Below are 24,083 nucleotides of genomic sequence, written 5' to 3' on the forward strand. Positions count from 1 at the left end.
TATATATATATATATATATATATATATATATATATATATATATATATATATATATATATATATATATATATATATATATATATATATATATATATATATATATATATATATATATATATATATATATATATATATATATATATATATATATAGATACTAGTTAGGTCGAATTAACTTGCAAAGAGCACCTTTAGTTAATAAATATCATCGGTACGGGAGGACATCCAGTGAAATATTCAGATTATGTGAACTGGAAATATAACCGTTGTGAGTATTTTTGTAACATATCCAAAAGTCTACGTTATATTAGTCGTACGGTATTTGATATAATCCAGAATGTCCGACGGCCCGGGATTCCAGTTAGGTGTATTATGAACAAAGAAATAACAAACAGTGGATAAGTGTCATTCCATTTTAGCTGTTTCTAACGAATTTTTTTCATAGACTAATGAGTACGTTACATCGTAGACTGAGGCGTAGGGCTGATAGAAAATCATTAGCCTCAAATATTTGGCATCTCAGAGACAATATTGCTACATTTAATATAAAATGAGATATAATTAGGATGGGGAAAATCATACTCCAACAGCAGATATGGGTGCAGACAATGCTAGGTGGAGATTTATGTGATATTAAAGTATAAGAATAGGGAAAATTTAATTAGTAATAAATTGGACCTTCGTCTTTCATGTATTCATAATGTAACCCGCACCTCTAAATATTTTAAAGGTATTATCTAATCTGTCAATTTAGTTTTTAGCCAACGCTTTACCCTTGGCATGGTCATGTAACGAGATATTTCTTATTCTTCTAGTTTTTATCTTTAATCATTTTATATACCTGAAAACTATTATAGGTGTTGTATGAGATGCTGTCAGGACACACCATCTAAATCTATTAATCTGGGATTGAACATTTGTATTATTCAATCGATAATATAATATAATCATATATTATATAGTATTATATACTATAATATGATCATATATTAGAGTGGCGAATGCATTTTAATTACCTATTAATCTTCACTACACTTGTAAAACAAACTAGAAATGTAACTAATGGATAGCTGCATACCCAATAACTTACAGACGATATTGATCTGGTATATCCCGTTCTCTATGTGTTGTATATTAGATAATTTTGGTTTTACCATCGGAACTCTATAATTCGAAAAACAGGTAGCATGCTACCTATTTTCCCATTGACCCTTATTTTATAATACTTCCTTTTAGGTATACATATCTTTTTTTCTATAAGTATGTCTGTTAATAACCTATGATGGATTTCCATTTGCATCTTACCTTACTCAGAAAAATCATCGTAGAAGATACTACGACTCTACGATTATTAGTTTTAATTACCAACATTCTCATAAACCCCTTTATTCAGCTTTATATCAATTCTGAGTTAATTGTATTCGCCCGCTGAAATTAATTTCGTTTTGTTTATGGCACAACTACCTCAAAGCATCCTGACAATTGCTCTATGATCCATATTATTGCTGCTGGTTATTATGAATTATTATTGCTTCTATAGCGACATTTTCATAATTTATACAATCTCAATTATACTATTCAGGTAATAATATCTCTCACTCTCATTTTTGTCATTACCTTCTCCCGTTATAACCCCAAATTCGTACTTAAGTTCTTTCTCCTTCTGTTTGATTTTAAATAAATTTATGTAACACTCGTATTGAATACTTAATTGCTTGACGTATTCTCTATCTTAGCTTCAGCTCCTGTTCCTGTATCCCCATCTCAAATCCTAGTATAATAAAACTGGCATAAAATAAAATGAATAGCAAAGAGATACATATATAATTAAACCAAACGTTGCCTTACACGTTATGATAAACAAATAGATTGCCTGGCTCTTTTCTCTCTCCCAGCCCTAACATGCTCAATAATTGCCCTTGAAGCTATAAACCTTTTGTACCCACTACCCACTAAATAATCACTTAATGTTATCCTGGCTTTGTTTTTCTCTCTCAACCAAAGCCAATCTTGACTGGAATCAGGTTTAGTTCGCCCAATGTGTTCGTGTGCTGTTCATATGTTGTTTGAATTGTTATACATCATCTGAAGAAAGCTGGGTTTTTTAATTGTGTTGAAATGTATTCATTAATTTATATGTATATACATATGTACTTGATGTTTAGATATCAGGTGGCTGTAAATTTCTCAATTATCACCAAATATTTTAACGTTCAAGTCAATATGTGCTGTTGATTGATATTCAACGATATTCAAGATTACAACTGGCGCTAATATGATGCCATACAGACCGAAACGTTTGATCATTTTTTTAAAGACAATATCAACAATCATGTGAATTTTAATAATTAGTATATATAAATAAGACCCATATTCCAACATTCATTCGTAAAGTGTGTGTGCGTTAATCTGAACAAAAAAATATATGTTTTCTCTTTTGAATGTTAACATAATCATTAACACAGGAATGTGCGGATGTAGAAAAATATAGGAATATCCGTATTTACATATGAGTATTTAACCCTTTTCTCTCTGTTATGTGTCTGAGTGTGTGCATGCGTGCACGCATCCACGCACAAACAAACATACATACAGACTTGTTCACCATCATATAATTATATCCGAAGCTTCTAAAGATGTATCTGGTGATTTTCTTCTGAGGGATGTGCTACTGGTTTACTTTGTATTTTCACATAGAATAATAGATTTCAAAATATAATTTGTGTAATTGCATAATAATTTGAGCATTTCTATATACTTGAGTGCATAATTGATCTATACCATGCTCCTATAGAACAGACTTTTTTTTTACAGTATCAGAACTGTAAATAAAATAGTAAGATGCCGCATGTTTGTAAAGCACGGAATAGAGAATAGTTACGGAACTCTATCTCACTATGTGTTCGATAAGATATATGTGTATTAGATATATGTTTACAGATGTGTGCCAGAACATATACATATAAGGTATTCAAAGACCGACGGCGGCTAAACCCGAGTGCTCATAAAGAAGAAACATTAATTCCATGACATTCTTTCATGAGTAATATGTATTCTACATATAAAATCGTAGATTTACATCACATTTTTATTCTAAGCAAAGTTCGGAAAGTGTCAATTTATAAGTCGAATGCTTCAGAACACTAAATTATTAGAGCTAATGTATTTTGATCAAAAAACTTTGTTGCATTTCCACCTTGATCGAAAGATACAAAGGTCCCACTTGCACCAGATAATTTAGTGATATCCATATGAATCGGTGTACTAAAAAAATTGTTGTATTTACTATTTTATATAGTTAAAATTCAATAACATTTTTCTTACGCCAGAGAGAAAACATGTTATTCTGTCTATGTAATCGTAATGTTCTTTAAATATGCACATATTTACATGAACGAAAATCAGTACAATGTATGAGAAAGAAGTGAAACACACAATATATAAGAGATATTTTGTTCGTGTATGAGTATTATGCAGAAAACGGTAGACAAATATACTGTAAAACATATGTCAAACGAAGGGAAACGTAGACATAAGCAAAACAAAGAACTTATTTTACTTCTTGAAATAAATTGACAATAACAAAAGCTTATCATTTCCCGCTAATCTCCAAAAAGTTTACCGTCAACAGAGTCACTCAATGATGCTAGATGCAAATAGGTTCGCGGAGTCAATTATATGCTTGCAGCAACATTGAAATTTCCTAGTATATTGGCAGATTATTTTACATTTCGTCCTGTAAAATATTAGGAATTCTATACATGTCAGAACTGCTTTCGACTGCGTCTAATCTTAGATTTACATCACATTTTTATTCTAAGCAAATTTCGGAAAGTGTCAATAATGGCTGGCTAGATAAGAAAATTGATGTTTTTCTATTACTATTACTCAGTAGAAAAGAAGAAACAAAACAAAAAGAGGAAAAAAATTGCGATTGGTATTCTTAAAAATTCCTTTTGATAACATTGAATATTCAGGAGGAGAACAGAAATAAAGCATTCGATATAGACACAACGGGGAAATTTCCAAATAAATTTCCGCCAAAGATACATTTTCTTTCGTTAACAGTGATTTTCTATTCGCGTATTTTCTGGCCAAATTTGAAAATATGGCAAGCTGAAACAGTTTTTCAGAGAAAAATTACCAAATTTATTCCTATTTCCATGAAACTATGCGGAGTATATATTTATATATTACAAATAACGTATGGTGTTAGAGAAAAAGTAAAACCTATATTGTAACAAAAATGTAGCAAATATACTTGTTTTCAGTCTGTTGCATCAAATGATATATTTGCCATTAGCCGTAGAATATAGAGATTATAGATTTCTAGGGATTTTCAATAGGTATATATGTCTGCCTGTGTACACCTACGCACACACACACACACACACACACATACACACACACACACACACACGAAGGTAAAGGCACAATGTCTCAAATAGTACTCGACGCCAAGTGATGAGGGATACTATGTTTATGACAGCTGGATTCTTACATCTAGTTATTCGAATCTCCCGATCGTCAGCGGAACATTAAAATTCCACCAAGACATGTTGTCGGTTGTCATAATTAACTCTCATCCCCTGACATAGAGAACTACTTTGAACTTTTCGTCGGTACCTATGTACACTATATGCATTAACTAAACCTGGAAAGCTAGGTGAGGAAAAATGTGATAGAGACTTCGTAGTTACGGCCTGCTGACCTTTGTCTGCCTTTCGAAAAGAAGCAAACGGAAACTTTGAAGTCAATGTCAACCGTTTCCTTGTAAGATTATAAACTCTCCGAAGAGCATTGAATAATCTTCCTGCTTAATCTGAAATTCCTTTGCTATATAAATTCGCGCACCCGTAGTACCTAGCTGCATATATATAACTGTGAATATATGTATACATCGATATATACGCATTACTATATACATAAGTAGATATAATATATACCGCGGCGAACTGGTGTAACGGTTACCGCACCGGATCTGAGTTCAAATGCTGCCGGCATCGTCTTTGCCTTTCAAACTTTCAAGCCCCCCCCCCCCAAAAAAGTATGATTTGTACACGGGGATCGATGTAATCGCTTTAGTCTCTACACGACGTTGTCGGCATTGTGTCAATATTTGAAATCAATCTATATAAAAATGCATGGAATCATCTTTTAAATCATGGTTTCAACCCTCTTTTAAACACGCGCACACACACATATATATAATTGTTAAAGAGGATAATAAACGTTAAGGCAAGAGAAACATCTCAAGTCATATACATTATTATTACTGGAAAAAGATTTCAAAGTCTTACAGCTGTTTCTGGGATATCCCAGAGTATGGGATATTCCGTCATCGGAGACAAATAGGCAAAATGAGAAAGGTATTGATTAGTGAAATGAAGATATAGAGAACAGGAATAAAGGAATAAAAAGATGAAGAAAGACAAGAAAATAGAATAGGGACTTATGGACTTATCTCTACAAGATTGGAAAGCTGAACTGTGAACTTTTATGCTTTTTTCTTCTCTTTCTTCATCTTCTTATTCCTTTACTCATGTTCTCTTTGTCTTCATTTCATTAATCTATTCTCTTCTCATTTCCCTATTTTGTCTCCAATGACGGAATATCCCAGAAACAGCCGTAAGACTTTGAAATTTTTTTTCAATAATAATAATGTGTTTGACTTGAGATGTTTGCCTTGCCTTAACGTTTATTGTCCTCTTTAACAAATATATATCCGCTATATCAGAAATCTGCAATGGCACCATAACTACCATCTCGGCTATAACCTTGGAGCGCTTGTAATCCGTTACACCACTTACCTAGCTTACCTAATTGCTTAGATCACCTGTGAATTAAACACCCATATTTTGTGTGTGTGTGTCTCTCTCTCTCTCTCTCTCTCTCTCTCTCTATATATATATATATATATATATATATATATATATATATATACATACATACACACAGGTATAAGGAGAGGCATTTAAACTGAAAGTTCTGTACGCCACAGAAGAATAGGGTCAAGTTCTGTGGTGGAGAATGAAAATTTTGGCAATAGGTTTATTAGATAAGCATTGAGCTGAAATAACGGACATGAAACTCGAACAGCTGAAAATGAGACGTAGACGTGCAACTGTACCTGTATACATGAAATTGACTAGTGATGTCTAATAGTGGAAACAAATTGAGACGAGAGGAATGTGCTAAAATCGATGTACGTACACATCCACACCTATCTGTATATATGCATATGTTTATGCGTGTGTGTCTATATACATATATATATATAGAGAGAGATTTATTATAGTATAAAATACTATAAATGAATTCACCTTAACAGGTCTGTTTTATATGCTGGCCACTGATAAAATTTATAACAATTTTATCCTTTACATATATATTCACCTATACACACGCACGCAAACACACATGTATATTCACCCAATACAAATACTTGTAACTCAAACAGAAAAAAGACAACAACACTAGAGTACAGACAATTGAATGACTTCACTGTTACAAAAACAGAATGCATAGCCCATGACCTGACACAAGTTTCTAAAACTCTCAAAGTCAAGCGACAGTTACAACATAATGAATTTGATAGACAGGAAATGTGCGCAACAAACCGAAGAAAAAAATCAACCCTTCTTTTGCCTTTAAAAAAATGAATGGCAAAATACACAGGAAATATATCGAAGCAACGAAGCAAGATATTCAAAATATTATGCGATTGAATTCGATAAAAACAAATTTTAGAAATATATATACTTCTACTATGAACAAATTATATATATATATATATATATATATATATATATATATATATATATATATATATATATATATATATATATATATATATATATATATATATATATATATATAAGAGAGAGAGAGAGAGAGAGAGAGAGAGAGAGAGACATTTGAAATCAAATGAAAAGAGAAAACTCGAAATGAATAATACTAGGAACACAAGTAAACACTATAAACCAACCAATGAAATAAGTAGCCATAGCTGACACAATCGTAAAAACAATTTAACCAAAGTACAACAGACACATGTTGAAGCAAAGGAAACATCAACAAAAATGAAGCCATCACCGAAACACACAAAGGAACAGCTAGTAGCTATTGGTTCTCACTTGATCATGGTTGTTAGATTAAAACTGCAAGATTCATTCAGTTGGAATGAATCATATGCTCTAATATTTCTAATCCTTCCATTGAGTGCTCCGTTTCTAATACGTCGAGGGTCAGTAATCCTTCGTCTCTTATCCACAGACCTAACAGTAATTCCTTCTTTTCCATTAATAAAAGGCAAAGACTATTAGGATTTCTGAATCACGAGCCTGCGTATGGAATTCTGGCTCTTTGGGGATTGCTGTAGACATGTGAAATTTTACGCGGCCACTTTATGCAGTAATATATAGAGGAGAATTTTGTCTGAACCAAAACCTGATATTCAGCCTCTCAATCAGTACGCCTGATGTGCAGAAAGCATTTCGGGTTGTAACGTTCGAAGGATGTGAGGCGCTGGTGTTGTTTAGAGTAGGAGCTTCGAGAGAGAGAGAGAGAGAGAGAGAGAGAGAGAGAGAGAGAGAGAGAGAGAGAGATTCTTCATGATTGTGGAGCTAACGTATGTGAACACGTGGACTACATCTAGCTTGTAGTTTTTGAGAAGAAAATGCAGTGGTGTGTTCAAAATCTTTCTCAAATAGGTTGCTATACCGGTGACCATACTGAAATAATGATAGGTGTGAGAGAAACTGTTCACGAAGCATTATAGTTGCTCTTTTGTGAGTCGTGCCAGAGCTTTGTTGTTAATGATGCTTCCTAGGCAAACAGCCATACACTGCAGAATTTTTGGTGGTTGTTCAGTCCGATATTTCAGCTATCAAGATGTTTGCCAGTTTCTTTGTTGTTCTACTCCGTAAACGTTTACAGAGGTGCTGTTTTAATTTTGTTTGGTTCTCAGAACTCCTTGCAGACATCAAGAATGGCGTCATTTTCAGAGAATGTCAAAATGGTTTCACATAGTTGACGTCAGGACTCATTTGCAGTGTCTGCAGTTTTGTGGTTTATCTTTCATGTCTTAGTTATGGGCTATTCTTCTTGCTATGTCCTTAGTCCGTTCAGAATTTTCGGAGTAGCGTGGCATTTGTATTCTATTAGTGTACAGTGTGTAAACACAAACACACACACACAAACAAATATACATACAAGCATGCATGTATTGATATTTACATAGAGAAATTCTAAAACAAACACACACCCACCCACACACACACACACACACACACACACACACACAGAGGCACGCTCAGAACCAAACATGACGTGATCAACAGTATCAACTAAAATCGAAGGATAGTTAAAATATGAACAGTACTGACCTTACAATTTGCATAAACTACATCTTACACATCATCAACTATTTCTAATAGAAAATACCAGCAGATGATTACAGTCTCCTCTCAGCAGATAAAATATTATGAGATTTGAGGAAACGCTGATATCTGTTAAAATCAGTGACTCATTTGACAAGTCCCCTCTATTATAATTACTTTAAGTCATTCTCAGAATATTCTTTTCAAAGCATTCGTGAAAGTGTCATCTTCTGTACAATTAGTAAAATATGTGGTCAGCATTTGTCAATCCTTCTGTGATGTTTATTTAAAAAGAAAAATAGAACTACTACACTTGATATGCCACACATTATGGCCCAACAAAAATGTAGCTCATTGCATATTACTATGCTACAACACAAGCATCGTGCATGAAATTATCGCTATACGTAAAAAAAAAAACGCGAGGTTAATCAATAGAGAAAAAGACTTGTAACCCTCAAACAACTTACGGAGAAATTACTACAAGAGATCAATAAAAGCCCTATATACATATATATATATATGTGAGACTTATTCGGTAGCCATGATGAAACTCCGAGTTACAGAAGCCGGGCGGAAACCCACGCCGCCATCTCTTCAGTTATCTGGCCATTGAAAATTCCTATCTGAAGAGATGGCGGCGTGGGTTTCCGCCCCGGAATCCGAAACTCGGAGTTGTATCATGGCTACCGAATAAGTGTCACATATTTTTACAGATAAATTCCTCTATTTACATAATATCGGGGTCTCTTTCTTTCTTTGGTTGTCCTTTCTATCACTAGATGCGATAAATTACAAGACTTAATACATATGTAAAGTATTCTTTGGTACATTACAACTGAAAGACTCCGATTTCCAGTACTCAGCGTTACTCATTTTTGATCATCACCTGTAATACATCCCCACACCTACACGGGCGGGCGCGCTTTCTACGCTATATAGGAAAGAAGTTGTTTTATTCATACATCATTCAACAGAATTATAGATAACTGAACTAAATGCAGCAATGTTCATTATTAATGTTAATACAAAACAGAATAAGTGTAGTAATCGAAAGTTGAACGCTTGATTTAAAGAAAAAACTTTAAGGACCCATTTATCCATTTTATTATGAAAACGTAACAGTGTTAGAAAAGATCAACTGTGATTTTGCGTATTTTCCATTGGATGACATGAATATAGTCGATATCAAATCTAAAGTTGGTTGAGAGAAGAAATGAGTTTCAAAATCTCCTTTGAATAAATTATTAAGCCACCAAATGAATTAAATCTTTGGAAGATCCTCCAGCTTATGTTTCGAAATTGGTAACAGTTTTTATATTAGATTTATGGAAATAAATACATTTATGGCTAGTATCTAAAACACCCTCTATGTTTACATTTCTTCATAATGACACATGGTTTACAAACATACATCCATGCATATATATTTGTATGTCGCACTTAACGATCGTTTTAACGATTATGCACGTACATTCTAGTTTGTTCTAGCTAGATTCATTGCAATGTTATGACGCGTTAGTTTTCAGCGGTCTATTATATATATATATATATATATATAGTAGAATAACAAAAAGAAAGTTCTTCGTACACTATTATATATTTGAAAATATGAGTTGAGATGGCTATTTGGGGTGCTAATTTTTATTTTAATAATAATGTTTAAAGCGAGTTACTCTGATGGGAGTTTCAAGCTTCACATAGCCGTTTTCAAACTGAAAATGTATGTTTTACTGCTTAACAAGCAAAACATTTTAAATAGCAAACATATATATGTATAGATACGAAAGCATGTGTTCTGGTTTCTTATACACACATGCTTAAGTCAAATTTGTTATAGACATCAATCTTAATGGTCATCTGTTTCTAAAAGATTCTGCTCTAACTCAAGTTCTTTTTATACATTCAATGGTTTAATTCCAATGCCTGTTCTACATACATAAATGTTTGGCATGATAATAAGAATATAACTATAAAATCATTTCAAATACTACACCATTTATCTCCTCTATATGTCGTTGTTTTCATTCGTATGTTTTAGCTTTTCTCTCTTTCTCTCTCTCTCTCTCTCTCTCTCTCTTGTGTGTGTGTGTGTATATGTATATATACACACACACACACACACACACACACACACACACACACATATATATATATATATATATATATATATATATATATATATGTCACGTAGCCAAATGGTTAACGTGTAGCATTCACGATCACGTGGGTTCCCTGACTGGGTGGCGCTTTATGTTCTTGAGAAAAAAACATTTCATTTCAAGTTGCTGCAGTCCACCTTTAGATTAGTGGGGAATATTGGCCAAATTAAAACATTGCTAATCGCATTGTGACCGGTGATGTGTAACAACATCTGACTCTCTGATCGTATATATAGTTGGCTTGCTACTGATATATATGATCAAGATGATCAACACTAATTTTTCCCAGAAATTGTGTTTTGATATATTTAGTGTATTCCCCCCCCCCTACCCCACCCAGACCTTTTTTTTCCGACATTAGCCTGCGATTTCAGAAATATTTTTGCTGCTTCTCTAGTAAATGAAACGATTAGTTATAGGCTTTCTCTTCACATGTTTCATGTTTTATCGATTATAGATTCCATCATTAATTAGTTAGAAAACCAAGGTAATAAACTAATTCTCACAACTTACATATGCAAGTATGGTGAAGGGTTACTGGATATGATGGACTTTGATCAGGACACATATTTGCTGTGAGATTAGTTCGTATGTGTCTGTGGGAGTCAATTTCCTTTGTATTAATTCCATCTAAAAGTAGTTAATGAGTCTTAGTGACTCTATGAAAAAAACATTTCGTTTCATCTAGACATGATGGTTGATTTACGATTCTCTTTTTTGTTGTTTTGGGGTTTATTTTTGTATTTTTATAGATAGTGTTGTGTTATTGAAGATAAAAATGCCCTTGAAAGTACAGAGGTGCATGCGTAAATATACTTACTCTTCTGAGACCTTCGTCCACCCGCAATTCATAGACATCCAGTTTGTAATCTCTTCGTCGTCCTTGTTCGTCGAAAGCCACTCTTCCAGACAAACCTCTGATGTCGACCTACAATACATTTGAAATTTCGATAATATTATGTGAGGCAAAAAATACATTTCAGTAAAAAATCTGTAACATTAGAAGAAATAGTACTTAACAGAATTAACATGTTCGGCAAAATGGTTAGGGCATTCGGCTCACAAACATAAGATCGAGAGTTCAATACCTGGTGCCGCATTGTGTCCTTGATCTAGACACTTTATTTCACGTTGCTCTAGTCCACTCAGCTGGAAAAATATGAGTAGTGGTTATATATCAAAGGGCAAGCCTTGTTATATTCTCTGTCACGCTAAATGTCCCTCAGCATTATATTAAGTGTATGTGTGTCTGGAGAGTGCCCAGCCACTTGCACGTTAACTTCATGAAGAGGCTTCTATGTTGATCGGATTCAATTCAATACTCATCGTCGTAAACGATGGTGTGCCAGTAATATTCACACATCTGAATACTCATAGATATAGTTTCGAGCAAGACAACAAAATGAAGGCGAGGAAACAGAAAGAAATAAAAAACGAAGGAAAAAAAACATAGGTAAAACAACAGGTTAAATGCATGATGTCTTTGATTCTTTTCTAATGATTAATATTTGAATGAGACAATATTTAAGTCTTTGTCTCTCTCTCTCTCTCTCTCTCTCTCTCTTTCTTTCTCTCTCTCTCTTTCTCTCTCTTTCTCTCTCTCTCTCTCTCTCTCTCTCTCTCTCTACTTCGTGGTTATTCCTTTCAACTCTGTTTCTTCCTCTCGAAGAGGGGAAAAGAGTGAAAGAAAAAGAGGGTAAGATAGAGAACAGCATGTCATTCAGAGATAGAGAAAGAACGTCAGATAAGATGTATAATATTGTACATAGACTCATATACATTATATATATGAGAATATGTAAGTAAGTATTTATGTATGTATGTATGTATGTATGTATGTATGTATGTATGTATGTACGCATGCATCTATGTGTAGTAGTAGGATGTGCCTAGGGTCAGACATTCTATTCTGCCATCACAGACAAGCTGGTAATTATAGATTTAGTTTCAAAGTTGATAGATTGCAATACATAACGGTTAGATTTTTTTAATATATTACGTAATACGGTTACATAACATTTTACTATAAGTAGCACTGTTTGTTTCTTAGAATTTTTTAGTGTTCTCATTAGGAACAAGCATAGTGGAATTTTTAAGATTGTAGTTGCGCTGTTGAAATGAAATAAAATTTCTTTCAAACTTACTTTCACCACCATATCGAAGAGGTGCGCTAAAATGATGGACAAAAAGGGCATCATAATTACTTTTTATAAAATTTAGAGGTGTATATTTTCCCCTGTTATGTGTTGTGGCCACCTCTAATGACGCAGTTATTTTTCCATCGATGTCTACGCACGCACACACACACACACACACACACACACACACACACACACAAACACACGCCCACACACACAGACATACATACATACATGCAAGCACGAGGGGGTGCGGAAGTTCTTGGCTTCGGGTACAAGAAAATACAGGAGGATCAGTCAATTATGATTTTATTCAACATATTTCCCTCACAAATACACACACGTATTGCAGCAGTCCTTCCTTGTAAAAGATCTCGAAAGTTTAGGTCTCCAGCCAGACGTTTCGCGGTACGGTTAAAGCCAGCAACTCTACAGCAGCACCTCGTATATATATATATATATATATATATATATATATATATATATATATATATATATATATATATATTCATTTATATATTTATTCATTTATTTATTCATTTATTTATATATACTTATTTATATATATTTATTTATATATTTATATTTAGTTATATATATTTATTTATATGTATTTATTAATATATGCTTATTTATATATATATATATACTGAGAGAGAGAGAGAGAGAGAGAGAGAGAGAGAGAGAGAGAGAGAGAGAGAGAGAGAGAGAGAGAGAGAGAGAGATGTAAATACCCCTATGAGTAAACTTTTGACCTACAGTTTGTAACCTACGTCAAACGTGGGTACACATAATCATCCTTGCAGCTTGGACAAAGTGACTTATTTCTATAAGTGACTAATTCTATAACTTGATTAACAGATCAACATGCTGTTATGAGTCAGTCCCCTTCCACTGGTGTATCGCATGCATTTTGTACACATCGTCTAAAAGGAGGATGCGTTTTCCGATGCTGAAAACAAAACCAATCGGATATTCACGTTCAGATCTGACAAAATGTATTACGATTGAACAGATACATTATGGTTTGGAGATTCACTGTTCTGTGCGCGACTCATGAAAAAGGTAATGATTCAGTAACATTTACGGCACTTTAACTTTTAATTTACGATGTGATAGTAAATTTTAGTGTTCAATTCAAAACTTGTTACAGACAAATTCATTTAGTTAATAAAATCGATAAAGTAAATAATCTTTAAGAGATGCACGAACCCCATCCACAGGCGTGCGTGTGAAAGTGGACAGCTGAGCAGGATGTTATGGTTTCTATGACAGGACCGGCTGGTGCAATTTATCCTTTTTCTTCGCAGTTTATTTCACGACGCTTCAGTCTTAGCAGTTACAGAAAACCTGCTCAGCGCAAGAGAAGACGTCTCACCCTTCAGATGTTATATCCAGGATACACTGCTGCATCAAATGTAGGAGTGTCGTGAGAGCATTTACATCTGCTCATGAACAATTAACCATCTCACGCAATTAGCGAAATCATAGTTCATAGTATCAAATCATACACGTTTGCAAAGGAAGTCTACAGTGTTTGTTTCTAGGCACGCATGCGCGCGCGCACACACACACACACACACTCACACACTCACACAGACACACAGACACACATACACACACACAGACACACACACATATATAATAAGTAAATGGGGTCATATCCTTGCCGTATCTTTACGAAACTTGACTACATATTCCAGTGCTCAGAATATATTTGTAGATGTCACAATTAATATGAGAGCCGAAACTGCTGGAGATACTGTCAAATATTATAAAATACTGTTTGCAGAGAAGTTGCAAAAGAGACAACTGGAAAAAAAAGAACTCTCTGGTATCCTTTATTCCCCATTACTTATGTTTCATTACTAATACGAGTTACATAACCACACATGTAGAAAGTCATGTAAAACATCTACTAGTAATTATTCAAACCGAGAATTATAATACGGGTTATTCAAAAGCCTTATTTGAATCCTCGGTCGGAAGAAAAGGGAAATGCTTCACATGTTTTCCTACATGTGAACCTATGTTACTCGTATTAGTAATGTGGATCAGATAATGCTGAAATGTGTTTTGATATATTGTAATGTCAGAGTTTATTTGACATAGCACAAACAAGTATACAATTCTACGTAAACTGGAATTCTACACATGCACACAAACACACACACACACGCGCGCGTGTGTATGTGTTTGTGTGTAGCGGTTGACGCTTTCACCACCACTGAGGACATTTTCCAATCCATAATTTAAAATCCGAACGTCAAAAACTGTGTTAATGTATTCTTACATCAATCTCCGTATATCGCTACTTTTTATGAGAATTTCTTTCCTCAAATCAATCTCTCCAAACTTTGTATTTTGATCACTGGTCGAATTAGACCCGAGAGACGGTGTCTGACGATACAATCGATCCATATACGTGTAATAAAAGTGATTCAACTACTAAAATTTTCATTTTTGTTTCGTAGTTGATTTTAAACGTAACACAATTCACATCTGTATACATTTAATACGCAACAGTACATATATGTATATACATATTTATATATACATATGTGTATAAATATATATATATATATATATATATATATATATATATATATATATATATATATATATATATATATATATATATATATACACATATATATATTCGTGTGTGCATATATGCAAAATATACAAAGATGTATATATTACATACATTAAACACACACTTATATACACCATGTGTCACTGTGTAAGTGTGTAATAGGGCTGTGTTGGAAAAAATATTTTATTTGACGTTGAATGTCGCCAAATTCATATGGAAATATGTTTTGTATAAAATAAGTATATACGTTGTAAATGTTTGCAAACAAGATATCAATGGATCATTATGGCGAAATATCAATTCACTTCTAATCGTTCAATGTCTATGTATTTATTAGTTTGTAAGATAGTTGTCAACTTTTATTGATTCACTATAGTTACATGACTTATGGAAATGAATCCTTCTTTAGTTGCATGAAAAATATTCTCCACCACGCGAACATGTCTAGTTTTACATATTAATGGCTAAGATTATAGTATAAATAATTCTACACATTAAAGATATAAGTTCTAAGAAGAAAATGAACGGTTGAATGTTTTCTTTACTCATGTCTAGGCTTCCACGGAATAGTATTAAAGTTAACAATTGAAGGGAGAAAATAGGCGTAAGTGACAAATTGGTCTATGAAGGTAATTACGATAAGAATCAGCCCGAATATCAATTTATACACATTGCAGCTGGTTTGGTATCTTTTAAAGGTTTTATTATATCTGATAATAGATAAAGCTTTTGTGGATTTCACAAAGTTATCCAAATGTTAGCATGTTCATGGTCTTAACAAGATATTGTTTGAATGTATTTTGTCTATAATCAGTTCAAATAAATTGAATCCTGTTAAGCAAGTATTTGAATATTAAACAACAATATCAAAATATGTAGGAAATCGAAGGCAAAAATTGTTGTTGTGCTTTTAAGTGCTACCGGCAGGAGAGCCAATCAGTTGGTACTTGCACGGCCACGCTCAAATGGCCACCTGCACAGGAGCCAGTCCAGTGGCCCTGGCAACGATCACGCTTGGATGGTGCTTTTAACGTTTCACTGGTACGGGTGCCAGTCAGGCAGTGCTGTCATCGGCCACGTCAGCGAATTTTCATTGTGTTTCACTTGCCTCAACAGATCTTTGCAAGCACGGCATAAGTAGGCTGGTTACACCGCTGGCATAGGCCACGGGTTATTGTCTCACGTGGCTTGCAGGGTTTTTTCAAGCACAGTATATTTCCAAAGGACTCGGTCACAAGTCATAGCTTCAGTGAGGCCCAATGTTCGAACGTCGTGCTATACCACCTCATCCCAGGTCTTTCTGGGTCTACCTCTTCCACAGATTCCTTCAACAGCTAGGGTGTGATACTTTTTCACACAGCTGTCCTCATCCATTCGCTCCACATGTCCATACCAGCGCAGTCGTCTCTCTTGCACACCACATCTGATGCTTCTTAGGTTTGACTTTTCTCTCAAGGCGCCTACACTGTCGTGTATGCACACTGACATTACACGTCCAGCGGAACGTACTGGCTTCATTCTTTGCAAGCGTGTGCATGTCCTCAGCAGTCACGGCCCATATTTCACTGCCATGTAGCTGGCTGTCGGTACACATGCTTCATACAGTCTACCTTTTACTCTGAGCGAAAGGCTCTTTGTTACCAGCAGAGCTAGGAGCTCTCTGAAATTTGTCCGGGCTATTCAAATTCTTGCATCAACCCCCACCACTGACTTGGTCACTTAGGTATCGGAAGCTGTCAACTACTTCTAATTTTTCTCCCTGCAGTATATATATATATATATATATATATATATATATATGCATATATGATGATGGCTGCCCCCTCGTTATCGAGTACGGCCATTGCACGAAGCTTAACTTAACGGTGCTGTGATCGAATGTGACTTTTTATCCCAACCAAAGATCTACAATGTCTTGCACAGAGTTGGCATCCAAAACCTTTACTGGCAATAGCTGGCTGTTGTTGTAATTGGGTTCCATGTACCTTTGCGTGTCGTTTAAGTCCTCCTGCTGAATCACACTCCCTTCCCCATGCCCGACAGACATGATTAGTATGGTGTGTAGCACCACCACCAGCGGCCTGGTAGTCAATCATCGGTCTTGCTTTATGACTACGAAGATGACTCATGAGTCCAGCTTTACTGAGGCACAGTCTTGCACAGACACTGCATGTCAGTGTCATCAGAAGACCCTTACCATCTGGAGGTGCAACAACAATGCCTTTCCTGACATCCCTCCTTAATTTCTCATGTGCAATTCGTGGTTTCTCAAAAATAGTTGTCCCCTCGTGCACAATCCTTCTCCACCTGCCACGGTCAGTAGCTATGCCTTCCCATGTGTTAGGAGAGATGTTGGCATCTCTCAAGGAAACCTTCAGCAAGTCTTTATATCTCTTTTTTGGCTTATGTGGAGGTCGTTCTCCTTTGGCTAACTCTCCATAAAAGAGCTGTTTTGGAATCCTTGAATCTTTCATCCTGACTAGATGACCTCTCCACCTGAGCCTTTGCTTCAACTCAAGAGCTTCTACGCTTTCATGCCGAGAGCTTTCCAATATGTCAAGATCGCTGATGCGGTCCTCCCACTTCATGCAACAGATCCGTCTGAGACACATCTGATGGAAACGTTCCAGTTGTTTAAGGTGGCATCGATATGTGACCCAGGTCTCGCAGGAATAAAGAAGAGAAGAGAGTATACACGCCTTGTACACCTTTATCTTTGTCTTCCTGCATATGTCTCGCCGACCCCAGAGACGTCTTTCTAGCCTTCTGAAAGCATCACTTGCTTTCCTAATTCTATATGGAATTTCATTGTCCAAATTGCCATATCTATTAGCATATATAATGCTATATATACAAATATATATATATATATATATATATATATATATATATATATATATATATATATATATATATATATATATATATATATATATATATATAATGAGCCACATTCCAGTTTTAAGAACAGACCAGCCAAAATAGACATAATTCGCGACACAATTCCGTATACTATAAACATTTAAAAATCTTATATGAAACTGAGAAAGAGTATTCTTATATGTTAAATAATATATTCTATGTGAATTTTCAACTACGTCTCTTCTATTCTTTCATTTATTTGAATTAATATATATATATATATATATATATATATATATATATATATATATATATATATGTATGCATATGTATATATATATATATATATATATATATATATATATATATATATATATATATATATATATATATGTGTGTGTGTGTGTGTGTGTGTGTGTGTGTTTGTGCTTACATGTGTGCGTGTGTATCTGTGTGTACAGGCTTGTGTTAAGGCGCATGACTCAGTATTTAACGTTTTACGCTTACAATCGCTGGGTCGTGGGTTCGATAATCGGACTGTGCGGCGTATTGTGTTCCGGATGAAAACATTTAATTTACGTTGCTTCATTCCACTCGGCTGGAAATTAGTAATCTTGTAAATGGGCTTCCTTATGATTGGAAAGAGGGAAATTCCTCTTACCATTCCAGAAGGATTTTGTTCTGTCTACCTTGCCAACGGGGTCATTCGAAAGCTAAGACGATGTAAGACTCATTGTCATCAGCGATGCCTAACAACATGTGATATTCTTGTCTGTCACATGATCGCCGGAAGGTTCGCGCGCGCGCGTGCATATGTGTCACAGAGATGAATATCAGTTATATGTCTCCCACTATGTCTCTATTAAGATGTACGATTTTAGATGCATTATAACTGAAAAACTATAAGCTGCGGCTACATGAGACAGCTTGTGAGAACCAGCCACGTTTTAATATTAAATATGATTCTAGCAGTGAATGAAAGACTGTTCTTTTTACAACAGACCAACTACTACTACTTTAAACATCAAGGAATATATTCTATATAATCATTTCAATAGTTTCGATATGTCTTATTTCATTTGAAAGTCTCAGCAAAAATATAATCTGTTTAGTTTGTCTAGATACATGAAAGGGAGACGCCACATATCTAACCAGCTACGTTTGACAATGATGACCATCAATAGCGTACATTAATATCTTGTTCTGAGAGTCTGAAGTACAACAGCGTGGTACTTTCACAGCATTGATGTCAAAAGCTGTTTTGCTAAATATCTAATCAATGTGATGCGGATAAGATTTGAAATATTACCTCTACAATGCAGCAGAAGTGTCAATTGAAATAGCGTACTGATAATTGAAGGAATAAGATTTATAATGGATTGAAATGTATAACAAAAACGAATCTCATCAACTCTTCTACTTTCTGATATAGCCAGGGAGACTGGATGAAATCCCATTAAAAAAAGAAAAAAAAACATTAAATTATTTCACCTTCCAGTATTCTGCAAATTTTTAAAAGACAACACGAACAACACCAATATACAGAAAAAATATATTCACACATACACACACACACACACACACACACACACACACACACACACACACATATATATACATATATATACACATACAAAATTATACAAGCATTTATCTAGATATATATGTGTGTATGTGTGTGTGCGTGTGTGTATATACATAAATATATATACATAACAATATATGTGTAATTATATAAACATATGCATAGATTTGTGTATAAGAATGTGCGCGTGCGTGAGTCTGTGTATATATAAACACTCATGCAATACACTGACATATATATATATATATATATATATATATATATATATATATATATATATATATATATATATAAGTGTGAAATTAAGTATAAATGTATAAATAAATAACTATGTAATAGTAAGGTTTCTGTAGGAAAAATCACTTGCTTACTGAAAGCCATAACCCATTAAGTAATATTACATCTGTCAATACTGTTTATAGTATTTGCGAAGGTATCTTTCTATGAGTTAACAAAAGTGAAAGTTTTTTTTTTTTTTTACTTCAGATAAAATAGAATATTTAAAAGTTAAATCGAGATTACAGCTATCGGCTTAATAATTGCAGTTCTCTCTCACTCTCTCTCTCTCTCTCTCTCTCTCTCTCTCTCTCTCTCTCTCTCTCTCTCTCTCTCTCTCTCTCCCTCTCCCTCTCCCTCTCTCTTTCTCTCTCTCTCTCCTTCTCTCTCTCTCTCTCTCACACACACACACACACACACTTTTACTATTTCTCAGTGTGATAGGTAAAATATCGCTGATGCAAACATAAACTCAAGGTTACAATATACGAGTGTACATTAAATGAGAGGAGAGACGAATCAAGCACATTTACGTTGCCTTATCTATCTATCTATCTATCTATCTATCTATCTATCTTTTTTTTTTGATCCCTTTTGATCGAACTACCCCCTTTTCCTTCCTACGATCCCTTTTGATAGACCCCCCTTTTTTTTTCTTCCCCTCCCAAAAAGAAAAGCTCTACATTGTATTTGTCCCATCTTCGTTGAGCCCTGTGTGGCTAATAAAAGAAATGTATCTATCTATCTATCTCGAGAGGTTGGCGCTTATCATCGAGAAACTAGTCGACAAGGCGTAAACGTGCGCCGTGCCGGGTAGGAGTATCCATGACAACCTCCATCTCATGCGCTACATCATAGACAGGGTAGTTAAGGAACCTGACATGGGTAGAGAGCTGATTAATTTGGATCATCAATCAAAAGCATTCGATAGGGTAGACCATCACTACTTGAAGGAGGCTGTCCTTAAAGCGGTTAGTTTCGGTCCCATCTTCCCCGGTTGGATCGCTGCCTTATACAGCGGCATCCGCTCGGTAGTTCGCGTTAATGGTCATCTATTCAGGTCATTTAACATCATGCGTTCGGTTCATCAAGGATGCCCCCTCTCGACTCTTCTGTATGTATTGACTCTTGAGTCACTACTGCGGAAGCTGGCGACGCTGAAGGGCATCCCACGAGAGCTGGGATGCATGACGAGCGTGTCTGCATACGCGGACGACGTCACCATCATAGTGTCGAGCCACAAGCACATCGAACTGGTCGGCGAGACACTAAAAGAATACGAAGCAGTAACGATAGCAAAGATTAACCGGGAAAAGTCAGTGGACTTGTGACTCGGCACCTGGAGAAGCAAGCCCATGCCGTCCAACAGCGTCTCCATCGTGGGACACTGGACCGACGGACAGGTTAAATTACTCGGAGTCTGGTTCGGTTCGGACCTCCAAATGGAGAAGAGCTGGGGTGAAATAACGACTAGAGTGGCCACTCTCACCCAGCAATGGGCCGAGAGGAAGTTATCATTAAAGGTCGGGCGAGGTGGCGAACGCGTATATCGCATCCGTCATCGAGTACCGTCTGACCATCGTGCCTTGTCTCGACCCTACCAGTACCAATCTAGAACGTATACTCTTCCGCTTCTTGTGGAAGGGAAGCGTTCCGTTGGTTAGGCGATCCATTTCCTGTTAACACCCGCTAAATGGAGGGCTCGGCATGCCGTGGTTGATGACGCGCAGACATGCGCTGAAACTGCGACATCTCCGGAGCTTCATAGACGACGGTGAACAGGTGTAGTAGCCGTTTGTGCGGCACGCTTTCCCGCAGCTCGTCTCCTTGGCCGAACTGCTGTCGTCGATCAAAGAGAGACCGAGATTAGGCGAATGACACCGTGAGTGTCGCGTTGCTCTCAAGCAACTCTGCCGTCCGGGACAATAGAGGTTTAGTGGAGGGGATATGCGACGACGCTCTCGGGCAGAATCTGGGCGTTTACGAGGAACACCTGACCCGCCTGTTCAGGACAACTTTCGGGCCGGGACCAATGGACAATCAGCAAAGATCCATCGCCTGGCAGTGCCATCGAGAAGCATTACCTGTTCGGGATAAGCTCTACAGGCACGGTTCAAGACACACCGGACCGACTTGCCCGAGATGCGGTCAGAGCGACGAAATCGTTCTGCACGCACTCGTGCAGTGTCCAGCCATTTCGGACCTGTGGGCTTATGTCGAACGGCTACTGTCACGTGGGGACGAGTCCGTCTGTCGGCCGAGTCTATCGTGAAAGTTGCTCCACCACCTTTCCTCAACCGGGAAGGCTAGGCAATATTCATCGTACTGGTGGTTATGGTGAAAGAATGCGTGGTGGACTCGAGCGAAAGGATTAGAGACAAACTCTTCCCACTCTGGCCAATCGCTCATCAAATGTTTCAAGTACCACTTGAAAAAGGCCTCTCTCTCTGCTGTCTCCCTTACATAGTTTTGTTGCAGGCTTTTTTCAATCTCCATCAGTGTTGTTTTTAGACGGGAACTTTCGCTATTTTTGGAATGTTGGTTGAAACGATTTGCAGCCTTCGTCCGTCGTCTCATGAGGATCTTCCTCTCCTTTGGAATCTTGTTTAGTTTTGTGTTGGCCTTGTGCTCTGGGAAATATTTCTGGTATATGGTTTGCATAACAGACAAGAAATATTCTAGTTTCATGCCAATATATTGGTGTGAAGTGACATTTCGGCTAGTCCTGTCTGAAAATGTCTTATCGGATCGATTTCCAGTCTGTTTTGTGGAAAGTTCAGATTGGAGAGATTTGGGGTGTTTCCTTTAGGATGTATGTCTCTGGTTACTTTCGGCCCAGTCAGCGTCACTTTCACATCATGGACGATGTCCATATTGTTTGTGAAGCAGAGATCCAAAATATTATTCGCCCTAGTTGATTCTAAGTAGAACTTGCTCAATGAATAGGGCATTGGTGAAGTTGAGCAGGGATTCCACCTGTACTTGTTTGTAATAAGTCATTCCTGAGAACATGAGGCCTTCAGTCTATTTGACGTTGGGGAATATGAAATCACCCATAAATACGTTCACGTGGTGTTCCACTTTCATGAGGATTTCTCTAATTCTTGTGAGGCGATCTTCAAACTTACCTGTGTTGTTTGGAGCATCTGGTGGGCGATATGTATTGCGTATGACAATATATATAGTGTTGTCTTATATATACAATTAGTGTCACATACTGAATTTGAGTATGACAGTAAGACCCGGGGTATGAGGTCATCACGGATGTATACAGCATCCCCACCATGGCTCATTTCTCTTCTGTCTGTTCCCAGTATGGCATATTTTGTTATATGTATTTCTGCATCCTCTATATCGGGGCTCAGGTAAGATTCCATGAGTGCTGTGCAGAGCACTTGATTGCATGCAGGAAGGTCCCTGAGAAAACAAATTTTGCTTTTGTTATGATGTAACAGGCCCCCAATATTTAGTAAAAATATTGGAGTGACGACTGTGCAGGCGTTCGGGGAGGCCATCCCGTGACTGTTTTCTATGGTGTTCTTGCGCAGTGGTGTGCAAGATTCTTTGTTTGTGCTTGATGTAGCCAGGTCAGCTGCTGCACAATCATTTTCCTCATGTACAAAAAAGACTCTTGCTCAGCTGCTGTTTTGTGCATAAAATCTGAAGAACGCACTGCTTTTGCATATTTTTCTATGGAGACGCTTGGTGTCTTTCCTCAGGGAAGTATTTCTCCTTAAGACCCCTGTAATTTTAGCGGAATCTCGAGTGAGCAATCGACTCTCTCCTCCAAGATACAAGTCTCTTAGCCTTTTAAAGTTTTATTATTGATAGTATTATCGTTGTTTATCAGGAAATTAGCCTATTAGCTAAGTGATTGCTTGATTAATTTCCATTAAATCTGTTTGTCAGAGTCTTTTTGTCCCAGTTCCCGACCTCATGAATGGTATGTCATCGTTACTGCCGATCTGTCACGCTGTCACCTGACATTTCTGACAGTATTTACAAATTTGATGTGTGTGAACGGTGTATATATGGGTGAGTTTCTTTGTTATGTTGTATTTGTTTTTGTGCAGTCTGTGTTCGT

At 36.1% G+C, this 24,083-nt stretch overlaps 1 protein-coding gene across 1 annotated transcript in view; it reads right to left on the minus strand.

Annotated features, from left to right (window-relative positions):
• Positions 1–24,083, minus strand: part of LOC106869364 (glutamate receptor) — a 702,165-nt gene that overhangs the window by 70,140 nt on the left and 607,942 nt on the right. The window contains exon 8 of the mRNA XM_014915088.3: positions 11,363–11,470. Within this exon, the coding sequence (XP_014770574.1) occupies positions 11,363–11,470 (108 nt within the window). The remainder of the gene's footprint in view (positions 1–11,362; positions 11,471–24,083) is intronic.

Source organism: Octopus bimaculoides, chromosome 1, assembly GCF_046866305.1.
Source record: "Octopus bimaculoides isolate indiv1 chromosome 1, ASM4686630v1, whole genome shotgun sequence".
NCBI classification, from domain to species: domain Eukaryota; kingdom Metazoa; phylum Mollusca; class Cephalopoda; order Octopoda; family Octopodidae; genus Octopus; species Octopus bimaculoides.